At 33.8% G+C, this 22,546-nt stretch overlaps 1 protein-coding gene across 4 annotated transcripts in view; it reads right to left on the reverse strand.

Moving 5' to 3' along the window:
- PAPOLA (poly(A) polymerase alpha) overlaps positions 1-22,546 on the reverse strand; it is a 41,959-nt gene that overhangs the window by 11,272 nt on the left and 8,141 nt on the right. For all 4 annotated transcript variants that reach the window (XM_032187813.1, XM_032187811.1, XM_032187812.1 and 1 more), the window contains exons 2-16: positions 21,147-21,317; positions 20,478-20,544; positions 19,240-19,321; positions 18,652-18,761; positions 16,769-16,822; positions 14,606-14,717; positions 13,386-13,475; positions 13,152-13,290; positions 11,898-11,970; positions 10,330-10,450; positions 9,334-9,418; positions 4,611-4,664; positions 3,768-3,887; positions 2,064-2,173; positions 427-548 (exon numbers count right to left, since the gene is read on the reverse strand). In XM_032187813.1, the coding sequence (XP_032043704.1) occupies positions 427-548; positions 2,064-2,173; positions 3,768-3,887; positions 4,611-4,664; positions 9,334-9,418; positions 10,330-10,450; positions 11,898-11,970; positions 13,152-13,290; positions 13,386-13,475; positions 14,606-14,717; positions 16,769-16,822; positions 18,652-18,761; positions 19,240-19,321; positions 20,478-20,544; positions 21,147-21,317 (1,510 nt within the window). The remainder of the gene's footprint in view (positions 1-426; positions 549-2,063; positions 2,174-3,767; positions 3,888-4,610; positions 4,665-9,333; positions 9,419-10,329; positions 10,451-11,897; positions 11,971-13,151; positions 13,291-13,385; positions 13,476-14,605; positions 14,718-16,768; positions 16,823-18,651; positions 18,762-19,239; positions 19,322-20,477; positions 20,545-21,146; positions 21,318-22,546) is intronic.

Raw genomic sequence — 22,546 nt, forward strand, 5'->3', positions numbered from 1 at the left:
CCACAAATTAGATTTTTGAAAGAACATAATGAATACAAAGAAGTTAGAGACTGATTTGAACTTAAGACAGTTGGAAGATCAGTGCTGAACATCAGTGAAGGACAAAAACCCTCTCATGATGCATTACTTTAAGAGATGCTTTACTTAATGTTTTGTCACCTGAAACGTACTAAAACAAAATACAAATCCGTTTGTATAAACAGAGCCAAAGATACTATCCATAGTGTTGACATTCTGGGAAATCTAGTGTAACGTTTAGTGCATCCAGTAACACTGCTAAGAGTCAACAAGATCATATTGCTCATAAAAGTAAAACTAAGCTTTCAAAACATGACTTAAGCTCTTTGGTTAGTAAATCTGAAAAGCTGGGAATCATTTCCCAATGGCTTCTCTTCTTCGCTGTTCTCAAGTATTAATCAAGTTTACCTTTTTCTTTTTCTGAAGCACGTGATTAGGTAGCAGTTGATGAAGTTGCTTACGTTTCACATGCCTTGCAGCAATCTTCATATCCATCTCAAACATCTTGCTGTTTATTGCTTGCCTATAAACTGCAGAATTAGAATAACATCAATATGTATTGAAGCATTTTGCAAAGTCCACTTATCTGCCCAGGAAGAAACAGTTTGTGTTACAGAATATTTGTCACCCTCAGGAACAGGCATACTGTTTCCTTGTTCTGGAGCAGAAAAGTAAACCATCTACTATGGCAGCACTGACAGCACAAATAACATACGACTTGCTTTAAAAAAAAAAAAAAAAAAAAGACAAATGTGGTTCTCTATACTGTATTTTTAAATAGTTTTTAACAGTGACAGATCATAAGACAATCCTCATTTCATCTCAACTGGACTGCAGATAGAAAATAAGACATCCTCATAGAAACCTACTTTTCTTCTGTATACAGATCTTAAATATATCTTGGTTATGTTAGATCAGATGCAACACAAACATCTGATTTATGTCTGCTCTTGAAAACATTTTTCCTTCCTTCTAAGGGAAGAAATATAAAATACAAAGTTGTCACAATCCAAATTACTGAATTTACACCCAGTAGAAGTTATGTCAGCAGACAGGATATAAAAATCTCACATTAAACAGCTTGTAAAGAGGACTACAGAATATTCTTCACTGGATATTCTTCACTTTCCATCAACTGCTGGAAAACTTAACAGAAAATGATTGGGTTGACGTTAGGAAAATGCTTTAAGAAGTCCAGGACTATGTCAAGATAATCTAAGTTGGGAGTAAAGCACATCCTCAACTACACGTTTCCTCATTTCCAGTCTCACCAAGTCTCAGAAATCCAGATGATAGCTTGCATTTATGTAGTACTTGAACCTACTCTTTTAACTCTGTAAACACATAATATTTGGATCTTAATTGCAGTTTGTTTAAAGAGATAAATCTGTCTAAGGCAGTGTTCCTTAGTTATTCTCTGTAGAGCCACACTCTTCAGTTGTTACCAATTCACTCCTTACAAATGCCTTACAAATTTCTTACATACATTTTAAGTGATTTTTCATGAATCAAAAATTTAACATAAAAAAATCGTCAAAATATTTCTTACACTGAGTGTTAAGACTCAAAACTAAAACCTATGGAACCAACTAGCTAGTATGAAATATCATGGAATAAAAGCCATTTTACTCTAGAGTCTACTAGATAACTAGTTTTAACCCACTGTTAAATTCAGTTTCACCAAATATAAAAACACCTAAACTATACATATCGTCAAAATTAGGTTAGGTTCAGTTGATTCCATATGATATCAAATTGTCTGCTTAACAAAAATCACAGTATAATTTACCATTTTACTGAGATCTGAAAGATTTGTGTTCACTTTAATCAATTTTAATTAAAACAAATAGAAAAATTAGTAGTCTGAAGTGTCTAGAAGTATTAAAAATTATCAAACATGTGTTTCATTAAGTAACACCTTAACTCCTTACCTGAATCTTTTTCTCTGTCTAGATACAGTTCTACTACTGAAAGACTAGATTATGAAACAAAACCAACAGCATTAAACAAGCTTAATAACCAAACATCTAGAATACAAAACTCACCTGTGTCTGTAAAAGACTGAATGTCGTAAGTAAGATCAACGCTTAAGTTTTCAGAATTTTCGGTTTTCTTAAACACCAACCCGATCACCCACATTGTACGGTATTCTTCCCTGTGAAAATTTATATTAAACAGTCATAGTTCTGACAGAATAATTGAATAAACTAGCAGTTATTTGCTTCAATAGCTAGTTTTGTATTTTTGCTCCATTAGCACTGGGAAACCAGGCATAAAAAGGCAAGAAACAGAAGTTAACTTGATGACCTCGCCTTTTCATTTGCAATGCAGAAAAGTCACAAAAAAAGACATATCTATTTCCCAAACTTAATGAACTAAAATTATCAGTAAATGATTTCATTTAATTGTGCTTCTGCAGATTGATTCTCTCATTTACAGGAGTTCCAACTAGCCACTGTAACTGTACAGGAAATAGCAGCTTTTCAGTATCTTATCCTGAAGTCAAAATACTTATGCATTTCCCAACTAAACAATTGCAATATTGCCACCTAAACTCCTCTTCAAGTTTCTCAGCTGTAACTGACTGCAAAGTGCAGTTTTCAGGTAAGAAGCACTTCATTTTGACAGCTCACCTTCACATAGTATACATGGAAAATGAACAGCTGAAGACATTTTATGTTTTAGTTACACATATTTTCCCTGTAAGTCTATTTCAGAACTATCCCACTTCCCAATCAATTAATGAACAAATTTAGAAAGGCAGGTAAAAAAAATATGATTATTGATATTGGGAAAATAACCTTTCCTAAAAGGCTTGCACACATCAAGCCCTCCGAAATAAGAGCTACAAAGTCTGATTATGCACACAGCATTTATTTACCCATTAAAATGGTGCTGAAGATTTACTACCTGCTTTTGCTGATTTGCACTTGGAACAAATTTAACTTATGTTTTTATTTATTTATTTATAAGGTAGCAGCATACTGTCATATCAAGCATTTTATCTCTGGAGAAAAAATGTAGATGGTAAAGAAGGCTTTTCAGATATTCCCTACTTCCCCACTCTCACACTTCACATAAAAGAATGTGAATCCTTATAAGATAATTACAACACTAGATGGAAAATAGTCTTAAAAAGGAGTGTTCTGCTGCTCCTCCCACTCATAACACTGATCACAGGTTTTGGGGCTAAAGGGGAAATGAGTGGAAAAACAAATACAATTCTAAACAATCTGAAGTGCTTGGTATCCTCTACACTGTTCCCAAATTTGTAAGAATTCTAGCATCAGCAATTACCAAGTTTAAATGCATCTAAACTGCTAAATTTAATAACATCATACCTACTTATTCAAGATTCACTTCTACTATGCCTGATGTTCTACTCGATTTTCAGCACTGCCTTGTAATTAGAACTGTCATACCAACCAATATGAGACGCTCAAACAGCAGCAGTTAAGTAGCAGTAGCTAACAAGGAGTTAGTATTATTAGCAATTATGCAATTAATACAGTTATCAGAAAAATAACATTATTTCCTTAAAATTATTTTCTGGGTTAGAAACATTCTTACACAGAAGAACATCTGATTTTACAAAGAGTCCTTCAGAACATCTTATACTCTATGACATTAGATGCTCTCCCTGAAAACTAAACCACTGAAGACTAAAAAAAGTTTGTTTATTGATTAATGTATTATCATTTTAGCAATGCAAGCTCCTCACCGTTACATGAGAAAACAGTTTTGCTTACTTGTCAGGATTCTCCTTGGGTGCTGGGAATGACTGTGGATTCACATGAGCCAGTGTAATGAATTCATTCTTCTCCAGGTTTCCAACTAGAATACGGATTTTTGATTCCACCAATCCCACCCTGCATAAATGTTACTTATTAGCAAGTTCTCATTAATATGAAATAGAAGCATCTAACTTTATATCAAGCAAAAATCCTCAGCACTGTTTACTGAAGTATTTGAAACTACAAATAGATTAACACACTTATAGATGACAGATTAATTCAAATCAATAAGCCAAATAAGCATGTTATAAAAATAATGCAAAGCAGCCTTAAGAAAGCCCTGAAGCATATGGCCTCCTTTTTACAAATGGAGTTAAATAGCAACAGGTAACACATCAGTAACAAGCAGGCAGCAAGAAACTCCCAGGTATTTCTCCAATATTCTTTTGGCTTTAGATGTTGAATTTAAGAGATGAGGAAGTTTCCAATACCTGAATGTTAAATCTTCTTTAATAAAAAAGAAGAACAGAAAGGGGGGAGATATATTTGATTTGAGGAAACTTCATTTCTAGAGACTGGAAACAGACCTAGTCACACTGTTAATTAAAATGCATAAGGCTTAAGAAAATAGGATTTGTAAAGTGAACCTGGCAGTGTTGTAAAGAAGCAAAATTCAGCCAATTTACTCCCTAGTTCATCTTATTGTTTTTCAGAAATAAAACTAAATGAAGTTGGTATGTAACAGTGAAGTTTCACATTTTCATTAAAAGATAGGCTAAATTTCCCTTTGAATCCAAGTATGACAGTTTGTTTGTTGTTTTTTTGTTGTTGCTTTAAAATAGCAAGCATTATACTCACCATTCTAGTCGCTGTTTTTCTGTCGGTGCGCTTGCTAGAAGTACAATATAATGCCTTTGGAGATAAAGACAATACGCTATTCTATTTATGCTTCTAAAACTAGACATTCAAGTTTTATTATTAAATTTCTCAATAAATTCTATATTGTAAACTACGGATTGTTAGTTTAAATACATACCCTATAATAAAAAGTAGAGAAAGGGGCTATGCTCCCAAGCACACGAATAACATTTCTCAAAACATTTCCGCTTTTAGGGACACTTGAAACTACACTTTAATATCAGTAACCTTAATAAAGGCTAGCAACGTGGAAAGAACCAGTTGAAAAACAGTACAGAAGCTTCAATACCTAATGAGAACAAGGATTTAATCTACTACTATTGAATCTTTTCAAGTAAAAACAATTGTTCACAATTATTGGTACATACATCTGTTGTGTTACAATATTCTGAATAGTTAGATGAGTGGTTAGCATATATTCATTTGTCAAAGTCAGAAGTAAAATTATGACTGTGGTTTACAAGTTTAATATCCTCATTTCAGAGCTGTCTAAAGATACTTATCTGCCACTTCACAAACTTTCCTCTAATGATAATTTCTAAGCTCCCAATTACATTCCAGGATAACCGTGGATACCCTCCGTAAGTTTCATAAAAACAGTATATAAAACAAGAATGCTATTTTAAATCAGTGAAACTCAGGGATGGTAGAAGGTGAGATGACTACTGTGAACTTCAATACAAATCTTTCAAATCAAGCTCGCAATTGTGGGGCTGGTAGAAAACTTTCATGTCTACAATCAGTTTTTTCCAAAGTTTAGGATGTTAAAGTTGACTTCCCAGCTAGATCACCAACTTGCCTTTACTCACTATACTGATACGGTCTTTTTAGGTTATTTTCTGAGCAGGATTTAAAGATCAGTAGTAACATAAATGATTATACCCTAGTACTTTTACCTCATATAAAGCAAAGTCAGTGCTGGTGAAAAAATATGGTGCAGTCCTCTGATGCTATAGGCCTTCAAACCGTAACAGTAAATCGAAACCAAAAGACCAAACTGGTACCTACATATTTCCATATTTATACATATATGCGGAATATGGTGGAAAGACCTTTATAAAAGCTAGTCATTTAAATTCAGTCAGCAAATGTCAGTAAACTCTGAGGATTCAAAAGGAAGGATCTGAAGAGACTTATCCTCTTTTAAATAGCATGGTTCATCTATTTATTTTTGCATTTCAGCAGTATTTACCTCTTAAAATAAAAATGTTAAGGAGTTCTTCAATTTATTTTACTGCAAACATCCTCCTTTCAATTACTTGTTAAGATAGCACACCTCAATTATTCATATTCCTAAAAACTTTGAATAATTGCTTTAAAAAAGGTAAGAAAAACACAACAGATATTTCCCAGAATGTTAAATCTGAGAAAACAAATTCTGCCAACTCAACTGGAATTCAGCAATGTTGCAGAAACACTTTAAAAAGAAATGAGAATAGTGGCCTTTTCTCAATTTTTGTGCAAGTTACTCATGTCTATGAGTTTCTTTTTAGGGAGCACTATAGATAGGCAACTATCATCCATGTAAGATTTCTGCATCATACCTACCACATAGAAACACACACACTTGCATAATGCATTTAGTGGAAAAGACAACTGAAGGTTTTCGTTGTTTTTCACCACGTATGAACTGAAACAGACAAATCTGCAAGTATTAGAAGGACCTAATTTTTCCATATAATTACCAAAAACTGCACTTAAAAACAAACTACTAAAAAACTTCAAAAAACATTGCATGGATTTGGTGTTTAAGTCTCAACTAGCTGGTAAGCTCCTTAAAAAAAAAATAAATAATAAACTAAGCCTTAATTATGAGAGTAATTATTTTATATTTTTGCTCAGGTAATGCTGGCTGTAATATTTAATTGAAAAATAATAATATTTAATTCCCACCTCCAGCACAGCAAACACAGATTTGTTTAACTGTGCTGAGGGGGAATTAATCACTGGAAATCTGTTACTTCCACTTCCAGTAAGGCAACTTTAAAGCAGCTTGTACTTTGAATACATACTTCAAGGTCCATAAAGGTGCATAAAGGCTTGTATTAAACAAGGGCTCAAGGTCTCATTGGTAAATTTTACAAAGGCAAGATTAGTTATCAGTTCTTCATTTCCAATTTTATCACAAAAAGTATGTCTAACACAGAAGTATCCATTACTTCATGATAAAGAAAAAACTATTTTGAAGCTGAGTTTCCATCTGAACGGTGTTTAAATTACATCAGTATACGTAGTATTATTTTGAAGTATTCGTTTTTAAAAGAAACTGCTGCTTCTTCCCTCCCACCATCTCCCTGTTAGCATTGTTTTATGAAAAAACAAATGTAGATATTATGTAATTGTCTTATAAAACACCTGGACCTACAAAAATGCATATTTTAAGTCATACTCTGTTCTGAAAAGCCTGAGGGCACACGATCTTGTTTATTCAAGTTTATCTGCATTAAGGTTCCCAGGATTTACACCTTCACTAAAGCACTGGATAATTTAAGTCCTATCAAGGCAAATATTCTAAGTACCTTTTTAAAGGTATGTTTATATTCATCTATTTAGAAGGACATGTCTTTTTAACAGAGAAACAATAGGCTAGAGCTCATTAAACGAATGTTATTTCTCTCATCATCACACTGTCCTCTTGGTTTTAATTTCTAATCACTTCATTTTCCTGTAACTTTCCTTTAGCAGTATTTTGTCTGAAATCATTCCTGTCATTTCCCTGTAAAAATGCAAGTATATGTTGTCATTGTTTTACCACCATCTGCAGATTTTAAACCCGATAAAGGGGAGATAATACATTACAACTTCATAACTCCAAGTAATTGTTGACATTAAAAAAAATGAAAAAGGTTTTCCTAATCTACAATAAATTCTTTCAATGCAGATATGCAGTAGCCTCCGGATTTCCTTAGCCACACACATCCTTCAAGTTTGCTTATTTTAAACAGGGCCAATAAAACAAAATTATTTACAGTCAACATAGATGTTTAGCAACTAACTGACACTGAGACTACTAAATCTAAGCTTTAAGGAAATAAACACTTTAAGAAGTTATGTTAATGCAAGGTTGAGGTCTTCTCTTATCCAGCAGAACACTACACACTGCTTTGAATTTCAGCAGGAACAAGTCAATGATATATACAATTTAAATAGGAAGAGAGGTGAAGGGGGATAGAAAAAAACACAAAACATCTAGCTTTCTGATGGAGGTTTGACCAATAAAGCCATATTTAATGCACATTGTCAACTGCATACAACTATTTTTTTAATTAGTCTACTCTTTAAATTAACTTACTATGATGTAACAGGAAATATTGAGTAATTTAAATTAAAGCAGGCTCCTTAATACCATTCACAGTTTTAAAAAAGAAAAACGGGGAAAAAAGCAAAGATACTTTGAGCAAAACATACAAAACCTGGATAATCAATGTGGGCAAAAAAACTTTTATTGCTCTGATAAAATGGCTGCAACAGCTTGTACACAAACTCTATTAAAATGGAGATTATGTCAAATAACACTGTTTCCTATTTTTTCCTAGTTTTGAAATTAAAAAAAAATGTAGTAGGGAACATATTAGCAGTGTCTTTAGCACAAACTGACTTGTCTGCAGCCCATTTCTAACTTCTAAAAATAACTTTACAGTGCCCTTTTAAGCATTTTCAAACTTAACCTTCAAGGTACAAAATAAAATCCATCCAAATGTTTTAAAGCTTTTATCATGCAAAAAGTATAGAAACAAAACACAGACACATTATGAAGGTCATCAGTCTCTTTTAATGGGGGAACTGTATATTTCAATCTTTTTTTAGATTAGTACATAACCAACCACCCAACACAGAAACAACTGTAAAATATATTTGATCTTGAGTCAAGAAAAATGGGTCTCCAATTTCAACTGAGGGCAAAGAAGATGTAGTCCATATTTTAATAATTCAAATTTATTATAAAAAATACAGCTTTCAGCAAGTCAATATACATTTAACAAGCTTCTGCCCCACAAGCATATTACTAGAAACCCTAAAAATGTGGTGTGAACTTCAGTATTCCCCTTATTGTAGAAACATGACAAAATTAGAGAAGCTAGATGTGAAAGTGTATTAATATGAGCCAAAAGCCTTACGCTTTAACGAAAAAAGTCTAGTAATAACTAGTACATCTGGCAGTTAGTCAACACAATTGCAAAAATCTTTATTATAAGAGTGAACTGTTGTCTGTATTGACAGAAGAAAACACACAGTTTCAAGTATGTATTCACCTTACACATTGACCTCCAGAATTAGTTCTTTTAAGATCTTGTTTCCTGGGAGCCAAGACCCTTTTTTAGAATACTTACTGAAAGCATTAAAGTAACTCTTCTGCTGGTCAAACCAGTTAATATATCTTCATTTTTACTGGTAGCATACCAATCCTATAGTTAACTAGTGAAATTCTAAATATCTCGTCATGGACTAATAGGATTCTGAATTACACACTGAAGACAGAAAAGTTATTTGATTAAATTAGTCATTTTGTAATAGAAGAATACCACGTTCACTCCTCTATATAGTCTAACAAAACACTTTTTGGAAGTCATTTGTATGTATATTTAAGATCCTGTGCTACAGAGCATCATTACATATTGTAATTGATAAAACTTAATATTCTGCCATGCCATAAAATACATACTTGTACTTTTGAAAGAAGTTTGGAGCTTCAAAAAGTTTGGACCACTCTGCCTTACTCAGCAAAATTTCATCTGTGATAGCAAGACCTAAATTATAAAAACACATTTAAGTTTCTTTAAAAAAAAAAAAAAAGGCAGTTTTATACCCATACAAAAACAGTTTATTAACAAATACTATTATAGATAATTTTCCCCCTTCAATTCAAACTAATTTATCAATAAGTCTTTTTTTTTTTTTTTTAAACTCCGTAAAATACATTCAGAAATGTAATATTCACTGATCAGACTGAAGAATACAGACATTTTTCCTTTGTAGGGTACACAGCTCTTTATCTTATCTTTATTCTCCATATCTCTTTATCTTTATCTTTAATCTTATGTGTCTCAATCCAAAAAAAAGGTTGCAATTTTTTCCTTGCAGTACTCAATATACTCTCACAGAAATGTTGTACAATGGGGCAAAGAAACAATGAGAAGACAAGCCACTGCACAGTCTGCAGGAGATACTGGGAGTCACCCTCTGCATCAAGTCTACTCCTTGCTTTGACTACATCGTCTTTTATCTACTATAATTATCAAAGTAGATTACTAAAATAAACTAGGGGATTCTGAGCAAGTATATTGTCTTATATTAAGATTAGTAACTGTCATTAAGTGGGATTATTACATTTATCTTCTATGTGGCAGGACACAACCTAAAGCCACTAAAATAAATCTAAAAAACAAAAGACATTGGACTGTAATTATGAGTTTCAGAGCACAAGGCACTAATTAATTACCCTCAGTTTCTAAAAGTGAAAGATCTGTAGAACTCCCTCCACAGAATTTAGAACTTTAAGCCACATAGGCATAAGACTAAATTCTACCTCTCTCAAAAAAATTCTCATGTTAAGAGGTTATTTAATATCCTTCCTCCCCCACCCTCAAGCATACCCACAATGGAACTATTTTATATCTTTTTGAATACATTTATATAGAGAGCATAAGATAATACTTACCTTGTTTAAATTCCTCAACCATGACCATCCGTGTGGAAACGGACACATTGTAGGTAGAGTTCTGCTGTGGGTATGCTGGTGTAATTATAGGCATAAGATGGTACCTATCACTGGGGTTTACCTACATATAACAACAGCCAATCAGTTTTCTTCAAGCATACACATGAGTTAACAAATTTGGATTTCTCCCTTTGCTAAAATCGAGTCTTAAGTTCTAAGACACCTTAGTTTGTAGACCAAGCAAATTTACGAATAGTTCAGAGAAAGTTTAGAATACAAGGACAATGCTTTCACACAGGTGTTGTGGGAGGACCATAACCTGTAAGCACATCAAGTCAAGAAATACCAACTTAACAGAACCACTTCTCTCTCTTTAATAGAAACCACCTTGTGATCATGTCAAAACAAGGAAACCTTATCACCACACAAATACCTTCAGAGGAATGACTCTTTTCAGACTTTGTGAAATGTATTCTATACTTTATTTCTTTAAGACTATGGAAAATAAAGAGCCAGCCTAAGAAGAGAGGCTCTAGGCATCCTGAGAGAAGCAAGACTTGCATTAATGTATTTTATTAAACAGCACGTGGGAAACAAAAAAAAAAAAAAGGGGGGACAACACACACAAAATACATTTAAAATAGTGTTAGGGTAGTAATCTTGTAGATGGCAAATTAAAGATAAAGCCCCATTGATGACTTGTCCCACTTTAACTACACAGACAGTTCTGTAACATCACACACTGACCTCAAACCCAGCAGTAACAGTTCGAATTAAGAACAGTTTTTCATCTTCGTCTCACATTATTTAAATGTGGACTTCTGTCAACCAGAATAGCAGATGGAAAGGACTAAAGGTCATATGCAACTCAACCTCTGGTGCTTACACCATTTCCCCCAAAAAGGTAAACTGAACACCAATTATTGCATAATTGGTAAAACAGCACTAAATACCTCCACACTATTGCCCAACTGAAATGTCAAAATATTAACTGTATGTCTGTAGCAAGATATTCCTTTGACTACCTGAAGATATTAATATACAGTGTCCTTAATATAGGTGCTATAATGATAGAGATGAATATTATAAATAGCATTAAAAACAACTGAAGACTTCAAGTTACCATCTTCTTGGGTCCAAAACGAAAAAGGCATTACATTTATTACGTAGAAGTGAACCTATCCAACTGTGACTGTTGCACTTAAGTTAATTCAGTATACTTGCAAAAGTAATAGGTTTTAACTATTAATAGGTTTTAACTATGACAGCAAACAGCTTCAAGGTAAGCGACTTTTCGAAAACGCATTGCTGTTAAGGCATTTATCTAGTGCTGAATACTTAAGATCACCTACTGAAGAAGTTGAATTAAAAAGTACACTGTTTAGCAAGTGTGCTTCAAGTGGTCAGTTTACAAAATAAAGCTTTGTTCCATACTCAGAAGAATTAGAGGCTACTATAATGACATAAAACCAAAATATAAATAAACTAAAATGAAGCTCACCTAGTACTCTTTAAGCAACTGAATTTACTGTACATGTGACTTATAGGGGAAAAAATAATACACTAACCCTTGGGTCCCATACAGGCAAATTAAGATTGCATTCTTCTGGCTGTTTCAATAGCACTGGATTTGGCCATTCCCTGTTCAAAAAGATTGTAGCACTGAATAAGACTACTGGATACAACCACGTATGTTCAAACAACAATATTTTTTGAATGTGACCCTTCTTAACTCTGTTCTCATGGTAAAGCATCATTTCCTCAAGACTAAGCTGGTCTAACTATAGTTCTTTAAATAACGTAGTGCTGAAGGACAAAACAGCTGTAAGTAACTTCTCTAGGACATTAGAGCAATGAACTTTCTTTCGTTCTGAGCTTTGCAACCAGTGGCTTAGGTAACTAACATCGACTCCTATAAATTCCTATAGGAATACCTAAATAAATTCCTCAATAAAGATTGATATTGGGTCAATTTTCATGCAAGCCATTTCATGGACAAACTACAAAAACAGCTAGCATGATCATAGTGTTTTAGGAACATTACAAAGAGTTCAGAATAAAATAAGAAAGCAATTTCCAAACCAGATTGTAAAATAAATAAACCATGCTGAATGACACACTAAAACCAACAAAAAAGGTAATACTTTTGTTCTCTACTGCCATGAATTAAACCACCTTTCTTATGAAGAGCAGAAGTTAATCCACCTGTTGGTATTTGTACATTAATGCTTCCAATGCAACCAGTTTCTCTTTATCAGCTTAGCATGGCAAGATATTACTCAATGCTAGGACTCTCAAAAAGGCTATAAAACCTATGAATAGTGAAACGGTGGAAATTATCTTCACAGTAAGAAGGAAAAAAACACTGTACTTGAAATAAAGCCACAATTTGGTACAATGATTCTAAAAATCCATGTCTCGTGAAGTCTCATGAGGAATACATGCCTAAACCTGCTGCTGATACACCTCCCTTCCCCAGCATTCCAATATCTGAATGTTAAAAGACTTCATATTTTTGGGTGCTTGTTCTTATCTAGAACTATATAAGAATCTTATCTGGAGAGCAACACTGTGTCACAATAAATAATTTAAAAGAGCAATTTAAAACTAAGATTTTTTGTTTTGGATACTTTAAGAACAAGACATGTTGGATGACTTTTATTGAAAAACCCAAGCTAGCAACTTCCTGGCAGCAAGAACAATGCTTGTAACTATTAACTTAATCTGGTAACAGCTGAAAAAGGTACCATAAAAACAGGACTAAAATTTAGTGTCTACAAAACAATTTTATTTTAGCGGAATCTAAATTTAAAAAAACATACCATTTAGAAAATACCAAGAAAAATTTATGTACAAGAGTTGATGCTATTGCATTTGGATAAAGCTGGCAAGTTCTTGCTACTAGCATAGCCCAGGAAACACCGCCAAGGAAACCTAGTATATTGGAATAGATGTTGTGGCCTGTGAATCGAGAAGGAAAAAGACAAAAGGAGAGAGTTATCAGCAACCATAAGAGTAAATGAAAGCTTTGCGAATTTTGGAATAAAACTGCTTACGTTTTGCCCACAGTTTGATAGCTCTCAGTGTTAACCTGAAGTTGTCAATGTTTGGTACTAGATGCAGAATTTCATCGGTTACCCGGCAACCTGCCAAAAGAAAGAATCTGTTACATTGCCTGTCTCAAGGGTGTTTTTTTTTGCTGGTTTATCCTCTCCCACCTTCAAAGCTATCAAACTTTAAATCACCATACTAGAAGCTTTCTTATTTGGTATTTTGATCACTGTTGTTTTGAATCTGAAAACATATTGTCATTTCATCATCTTTCCCCCCTCATTTTACTTCAGCACAGAAATCTTGGAAGTTTAAAGTCATAGCTTTGCTTGAGTGTATGAAAACGGGCCAAATGGAACAGTTTTTGGACCTAAATTGTATTGACTTCAACAGAAAGTTTTCAAGCTTAAGAATAACATCGTAGGTGACTATATTACTTCCTTTAGTCATTTTTTAAAACCAAGAATAAATAGTTGTTAACAGTTAATAGTCGCAGAGAGCTGACTGCAAGAAAATACTCTTATATAGGAATAGGAGTTCCCTGCAAAGTGAAACGGCAAACATGAATTCTAGAGACTGCACAAAGATGAATTTCACAAAACAACAGGAGCTGCTGTTATCTTACCACCCAGTTGCCAAGAATGTGCAGTTTTCATTTACTTGAGATTATCAAGTTTTCAACTTTGTACTGAAACCAGTGATATATAACATGGGTTCCTCTCTCCTCCCCAGCAAGCTGCACATAGGCTGGAGCCCCTACCCTTGCCCACAAAAATAGCAATTTTTAAGCTTTGTATCATAGAAAAAAGTTACTCAAGTTTGTAAACTACTAGAGATCTGACCTCAAGTTGACAGTATTTTGAATCCCTAGTTAATTCTGTATCCTCAAAGCAATTCTGTACACATCTATGCATACTAAAATACATACAAATTTTATAACATATATAACAAAATTTGTATCAATTTTCTTTCTTTATAGAAATATGTAGTGCCCCACACTAAAATCTCGCAGTCCCGTTAGTTTCTAGGGAACACCATTTATTACCCAATTAAAAAGTTAGGCTTTATAAAAATCAGTCCATACAAACAACTCTCCTGTACAAAACGATATAAACTCCAACACAGAGTCACGGTATTTTCAGTCAAGTACACATCTCAACTGCTACATCAAATAATCTAGGATACTTATTAAAAGTTTTGACAAAATTTATACACAAATACATACCATTAAGACTTCGTATGCATCTAATGTCTAAATTTTTAAGTAGGCTATCATCTCGGAGGTCTAAGTCCTCAGGTATAGTTTGCAGTGCTAATCTTGCGAACAAAATATCAATCTTAAAAAAAAAAGAAATAAAACATGAGATAAACCCATTTTTTTTCTGTAAAGTTAGTTTTGTAGTTCATTTTCATCAAGTTTACTAATAGTAAGAACAATGCACTTTCTAGTACAACTAATCTCTTTAAACAATACACACGAATACCACTCACAGATGTTAAAGAATCACTTTTAGACACTTCATTTATCTTACGACTCCTATTCCAAGATGATAAAATACTTATCAAGATCAATACAGAACCAGCACATAAGAACTATGCCCCTTGTTAATGTAAATAAAAATCTTTTAGGAAAAAGCATCACTTCTAGCTCAGGAATGCAAAAAAGAAAATCAAAAACTTCAATGCATATATTACTACTAGCATCAGCAGAAAAATCTGTAATTTATCTGACAGGATCACCACATGACTAAAACCTTTTTTTCCTGAGATCTTAGGTTTTCTTTACAAAAGGGAATAACTCTTGGTATCTTTTGCCTGGATTACAAAAGAAAAACAATCTTCCAACACAAACATCAGAAACTGTGGCCTAACAACACTTGCATACAAAAAGAACCCTTATCATAAATTTGTTCAAGACAAAAGAATTATTTAATGCACTGTCAGCAATATGGATTAAGTCTTGAGTCATAAACCTAAGCCATCACAGCCCATCGTTTATGAATTACTACAATGGAGCAAAATACTACTAAGTCTTATAGGAGATAATCCTTTCATTCCCCTATTTCAGCTTGTATTTTGAATTTCAGGGAAAGGGAAAACAAGAGAAGACTGGCTTAAATGTAAATGATTAAAAAACATGCAAATAACAGACATACCAAAGAACGCCTATGACAACTTTCAGTATTTATTATGAATAACTAAGATAGGTAAACAGAAAACAAATTCTCCAGGAAAAAAAAAAAAAGTTCCTAATATACAACACAAACCTAATACACAGACAGCAATAAAGTAGCTGACAAATTAAAAGTCACAGGCTAGCTTACTGCATGCTATCACGTATCTCTGTGCATCTCTCTAATTTGAGAGTAAGTACATCTCTCTGGCTAAGTGTCATCTTACACAAATGTTAGTGAAAATACAAATAAGCAGGAATGATCAGGGTGAAGGAGGTGGTTCATCATCTTCCTGAGACTCAGAAATTACCAATACCCTAAGGATCATTATAATTGTAAGGCTGAGATCCAACTGAGTCTGGGAGAGAAGGAGCTCTCCAGTCTTGTGTACAATGCTACACCTACGTATAACTACTTTTCAAATTGTCTGTATCAGATAGCTAACACAGGACTTCTTTCCCACTGGGAAGTTTCCTTCGTATACCCACCAGCTAGTGGTTAATATAGTACATAACCATGTACATGAACGGTTCTTTTTTTTTTTTTGGTCTTGTCACCAAGATGACATGTTGACTGTAAGATGGTCTGAAAAAGATTTATGGAGTATTTTTTGAAAGAAATGTTCCTGTTTTCTTAGTAACTTGTCCCAAAGTAGTAAAAATGTTAAGCATGATTATCATTCCAAACAAACAAATCCGTCAGGCTACAGACAAATTGGACAGAAACAATAATTTTGGTCATGTGTTAACATAAGCATGAAGAAATAGGGTGAAGTGGCTACCTAACTTCCCTTCAGCGGTACATTTGTGAGATCCGCCTACAGTACAACATATTAAAGCGAATCTGAATTTAAGGTTTGGGCAGTTAACCGTTAATAGCCAAAAAATTACTGAAGCCACATTTATACGTCATTTCTATTAAATATTAAGTCTTCAATAGTGCTAATGCTGTACTCTACATGTCAGTAAACTCATCAATACAAGAGGGTAAAAGAAAGAACAGGTAGATGTTCATGCAGCTTTAAGCAGATCAAGAAAGACTTACTTTAGTCTCAAAGTCTCACACAGCCAAGGACTGCTGTCAATCACTTGAATGTGAATTTAGGATTGTCACTTTAATAGCATTTGTATTCATAAATATTAATTATGGAAATCCTGAAATCGTTGTTTTAACCACAGTCTAACAAAATAAAATAAAACATAAAAGATCTTTACCTCTATTCCATCAAAACAAAGTTTAATAACTGGGACAAAAGCTTCTTCAACAGCCTGGGGAAAAAAAGTTGTATTTTATTTTCAGTATAGAGAAGAACATTTACAAGCAATAGATAGGAGATCTGAACAATCATTATGAAACACTATTTACATAGATGTTTTTCCTCTGCTTTCAGTTTGATTTGTCAGCTGTCTTTTTCTACCAATGAGGATTTACGCAGTAAACACTGATCTACTATGTACCACAGCTTCCTAGATAAAAATTATAAACAAAACTCCTACCAGCCAGTTGCGACGGTGTTACCTCAAGACCAAATTTTTTTCCTCACTACACTGGTAGGACTCTTTTTCCACCCCACAGCATCTCTACATATTCTAAAGCTAACCTATGGGAATTCTTATTCTAACAGGCATCTTATTTGTATTGTTTCTGCTGTCAGTATTTTACAAGAAATGACAAGAAGACAACCATATTCACCTGATAAACAATCATCTTTTCTTGCAGTCATTAACAAAGTTTAGTTGAACCAACAGTATCTGTGATAAAACTATGGAACTTGGTAACTGTTCTGTAATCAGCTAGGAATACCACCTTCCCAAACTGAGCACCTGAACTAGATGCAAATCTGCAGAGCACTGCTTTTGTAAAATCAAAGTACATTGCTTACTTCCAATAACAAACATTAGGAACTTCCAGAGGCTAGCACAGTTCTAAGAGAACGTTCCAGTTCTTAAACGGAGAAGACAACTCCACTCTACAATCTTAGTCTACTAGTTGGCAGGATACATCCTAACAATTTAAAGTTTGTAAGTCTCTTAGACTCACTCACTAGAGCAACCAGTAATAAAGTCAAGGTTCCACAAAGAAAACTTTTTAAGACCTAGCTGGACTAATTTAAAGTGTTAAGACTGACCTAAAAGTTATTGACATCAATGCAGAGCCACACTGAATAGCAAACATGTTCTGATCTTCCTTGCTGCTAAGTCAGCTACATTACATTGAATCATTATTAAGAGTTTATAGCAAAGTTAATAGGAAATCTGAAAGGCAGAATCCTCTTGATTATAGCATGTGGATTTAAAGATTACTAAAAAAGCGTTCAGATAATAAAATATTCCGAACAGTAGTTTCAGTACATATAGTATTGCCACCAGATGTTTACACTAGAAAGAGTTACTATGGGATGCATTGAGACAATGCTGCAGAGGCACCTCAATTTCAGGACACGGCAGGACTAAACCAAAAAATGTTTAGTATTTACCAGCAATTATCTTCATTTAAGAAGAACAAATTCCAAATGAGAAATTTTATTCTGAATTAACACTACTAAGATTTAAACTAATCTACGGAGGCTTGTCATTCATGAACACAAGAGAAAAAATCTTCATCTTTCCACCTGATGAAAATCTTGCACAAGCATCTAAAAAATGTAACCTCCATGTTCAGGTGGACAGCTGACAGCCAATATAGATCTGGTTAGTATCAATCACAGTGGTGATTTATATAAGGAAGAAATTATGAAGTGTATTGTTGTGCTACTGTTTTTAAAAACTTCAACAAAACTTAGCCTGAAAGGGATCGGGACCAAACATGTTTGCACCTGCCTCCTGCTACATAGTACAAACAGAAATTTTGCAACACTAATACAGTGCTACCAGATTATTCTGCGATCCAGATTTTCAAACAACTGTATCAAGTAATAGGACACAGAAAATTTGGAAGAATCTCTACTTATTTCAACTATGTTGATAGGTTTTGTTACAAGTTAACTAAATATCCACTGCAAGCCTTAACAGCAAAGTTACTTATTTCAGGAATCATCTTGCACTTTTAACTTTTCAGCATCCTCACTCCAGCTGGTTGTATCAGGCCATTCACATACCCTCAAATCTTTTACTTCTTCTTGTTGTTTCAGTTTTTCATAAAACGATGTGAAAAAATCACTTCTTTCAACATGTCTTGGTGCAACACATAGGGCATCAATATCAGCACCTGGAAGCGTTTATTAACACAAGCAGGTTACTTACACTTTACACACACAAAATGCCAGCAATAGCCAGAATTTTTATGTATTTATTTTTTAAACAAAAACAGAACATTTCATTTCTCTTCCTGTAGCAGCTCCTAAGAAAAGACACTAAATGAAAACAAATTAAAGAAAAATGTTCATGCCATTAAACACACTGAATGCATGCATACATCCTTCAATTTTTCATTTGTAGTAACTTTCAAAGAACAAACCACAAGAAGCCAAGTATGCAACTTTTTTAAAAAAAAAAAATAACTTCCAACTTTCTTGTCTGCTTCCCACCCCCAACAAGAACCGATTTATTTTATTTAGAATGAAGACTAGCGATAGCTGACAAAACTCTAATACCACCACAAAAATACAGAAAGTTTTGTTACTTAAGCATGACATTTAGATGTATTAGCTTGGCACAACCATTTTTATAATAAAAGTAAATTTTACCTTTTGTATGAACCCCTAATCTATAGGATCCAAATGTAAAAATTTTTCCTCCAACATTTTCTATTACAGACTGTGGAAGATTCTAGATGGAGCAGATAAAATTCGTTATTTTTCTCTTAGCAGATTATAGTGACACACACAACTTTATATACAAAAAGATATTCCTTTCTTTTCCTTTCTTTCAATTTATGTTGTTAAAGATTAACACTGTTTTGAGTAGCAATTCACTCCTTACATATATTGTTTCTGATTCATAGCCTTTAAGGTACAGTGATTACTGAAATAATCTTAGTAAAGACAGAAGTAGATTTGCCATTTGGGAACTACTATCACTTCAATCTCAGTAACTTTGAGTAGTTCTACACTTTAGGAGCAGAAGATTTAAGATATGAATGTTGAACAGATTCTTCTTAACACTCGCACACTTTATGCTGACTTTGAAATTGATGATAGATTCTAATTTGGAGCAGCAGAAACATGCTATTTTCTGTATCAACGTTTATTAAATTACTCTCAGAGCCATCTGTAAGATCCTACATTCTTCTTTAAAGGTTGTTTTGAGGAGAGGTGTTTATTTTGTGATAAAAATATTTAGTTATATTTACTAGCATAAAGATACTTAAGTTCCTGGATTTGCACCTTTAAAGAACTCTTGTCATCATAGCACTGTGGCCAAAGACAATTAGCATTTCAGAACAGGAAGTCTATATTGGTTACAAAAATGGGAAGGAAAAGACTAATCCGGCTTGCTTTCAGTGAAACTTTAAATTTACTGTAATCATTATTTCAGTAAAATAAAATAGCATTACAGGAAAAGAACTTCTAAAATTGATGTTAAAGAAAAAGGGCCAAGTACCATAAATTCGCAATAAATTCATTTTAAGATCTAGGATTAATTCACAAAAGCAAGCCACGTAAGCATGTAATTGACATAGTAGTAAACAAATTTTGACAAAGTTGAGTTGTACTTCTACCTAAGTGGAGGAGAGAACAACTGAAAATTACTGTTACAACTACCATGAACTTTCATGCTATTTTCTCACTCCTCTTCTCAAAGTTTCTCTTTGACTAAGATTTACTTTAAAGTTACAATGTTGCCTGGAACCAAAGGTTGTACTTGTTTTCCTAATTTGATCTCCAAACCTATGATTCATCACATTTATACCAGGAACATGAACTGAAATTAACTTCCTACAGCAATCTTAATCTGAGCAATGTCGTGTAAAATACATCCATACCTTGCTTTCACTGATTTCCCGTATCCACTCCTTTACCAGGTTATTTAGTTTTCCCAAAATTAGAATCCTATTGATAAAACAGCAGAATCATAAACTATGAACTTAAGAGCAAACTAACATTATTTTTAAGACACTGATCATCATCACACAATGAATCAAGTTGAACAACATTGCAGATCTAATTACAGATCTTGTCTCTATATATACACTGAAACAAAGTCACTCACAACATTCAGACTATTTTTTCCTCTTCAAAGGCATTGAAGAAATTTAAGCTGAGAAGAAATGAAAGCATGCAAGGCCTACATATATTTCAGGTAAATGGCTTCTATTCACTTTCAAAACAAAACCTCAATTGATTCAATACATGAAACTAAAAGAACAGTAAGCAGCAGTACTGACAGCAAAAAGCTCTAGAAAGCTTAAAAATAACAAAAATCAAGAGCAAGGGCCACTAAAACAATTTTAAAAAAATGGCAAGCCAAACTCCTAAAATTAAGGGGTATTTTAATGACTATGTACTGAGGTACTCCTATTAAGGGAAGAAGCTTAGTATTTCACCAAGCTTTCTAAAAAAGCACCTGAAAGAACACAAACATGCTCAGGGTTCAGTAGTTAGCTGCATGAATGCAGAGGTATGAGAAAACCACTTATAGAGCATTTACTCACCTGCGTTGCAGTTCTTCTTCCTCTTCAAATACACCATAGGGCTTTAGGGTTTCGATTAATTTCTGGGTAAGCATGCAGTCAAACTCCTTGGGGGCAGCTAAACTGATAGGTGAGGTAATGCCATAATGCTTCTGTAGTTGCTGTGTTTGTGATCCCTGGGTTGTAACGGGACTAATAAAGGCAATTAGATAAAAGTTACTATCAGGAACAAATAAATTTATTCTCATCCAAGTAGCAAACAAGACACACATAATAAAGGGGGGAAAAAAAAGTTAAACCTCCTGTTAGCAGCCACATCCCAGACCAATCTGTGTTAAATAGGTGTTATTAAGGACTGTTACTTTTCTCCAACTCTGAATACTGATTACAGGGTCACAAGTTGCTATGAAACATGATCTATATCAGCTGACTTCACACAGCAAATATTCACCTAAGGAGGCTCTAACATATTTTGAGCAAGAGCATCATACTAGAAGTACTAGAATAAGCTACTTTTAAGCTGACTTCTCATCTGGCTATCATTACATTACAGGATGATTTAGAGGAATTTATGACGTCTCAATTTTGTTACAACACAAGATACATCCTCAATTCATTGAATCATTGTGTGTTTTGGGCTGGAAGGGACCTTTGAAGACCATCTTTTCAAGCTATGCAAAGAGTTATGAGCCAAACCTCAAGCAGAAAGGCAGCACTCTCAATTCAACTCCTCATATTTCAAGGTTGTGAGAGGGCACAAGAGCACAAGCAGAAGAGCTTCAACATAAACATGGAAGTGAGGGTATCATCTTGCTATAAAATCTAGGAACAGCTTTCCTAGATCAGCATCCTGGGCACCCAAACAGCCACACAGTTTTTCATAATGGCTATAGATTTGTTTGTGACAATCACAGTTAAATACAGCCTAATTTTCAGAGCAGTGGAGCTTTAAAGCTAGTAATTCTGAATATTTCAAAACGGAACTTGCTTCTCTGGAACATCAGTGTTTAGATTCTGATTATTACATGCTACACTCACATAGTTAGAACTTTCTGAATCAATAGTCGTAGAATCATAAAGGTTTGAAAAGACCTCCATGATCATCTGGTCCAACCATTCCCCCCCTCCCCCCACCAGCATCACCCACTAAACCATATCCCTAAGCACCATGTTAAAAGACTTGCAAAAAAAGCTGTTTAAGAACTGTTCTTAATATTGCAGAAATAATCTTATCGTCTCTAATAGCCAAATTTTATCTGTAAGAACACTCAGTAATCTTCCCGCTTATATACTTCAGATGTAGAATATACTACCTAAATCTGTATTAAAATGGCTCCAAAGGTTACTTGCAGCAATAAATACTATTTTTATATTGATATATTGACAACTTTCCTCCAAATTATATGTATTATTCCCCCACC

Source organism: Aythya fuligula, chromosome 5 (genome assembly GCF_009819795.1).
Source record: "Aythya fuligula isolate bAytFul2 chromosome 5, bAytFul2.pri, whole genome shotgun sequence".
In the NCBI taxonomy this organism is placed as follows: Eukaryota; Metazoa; Chordata; class Aves; order Anseriformes; family Anatidae; genus Aythya; species Aythya fuligula.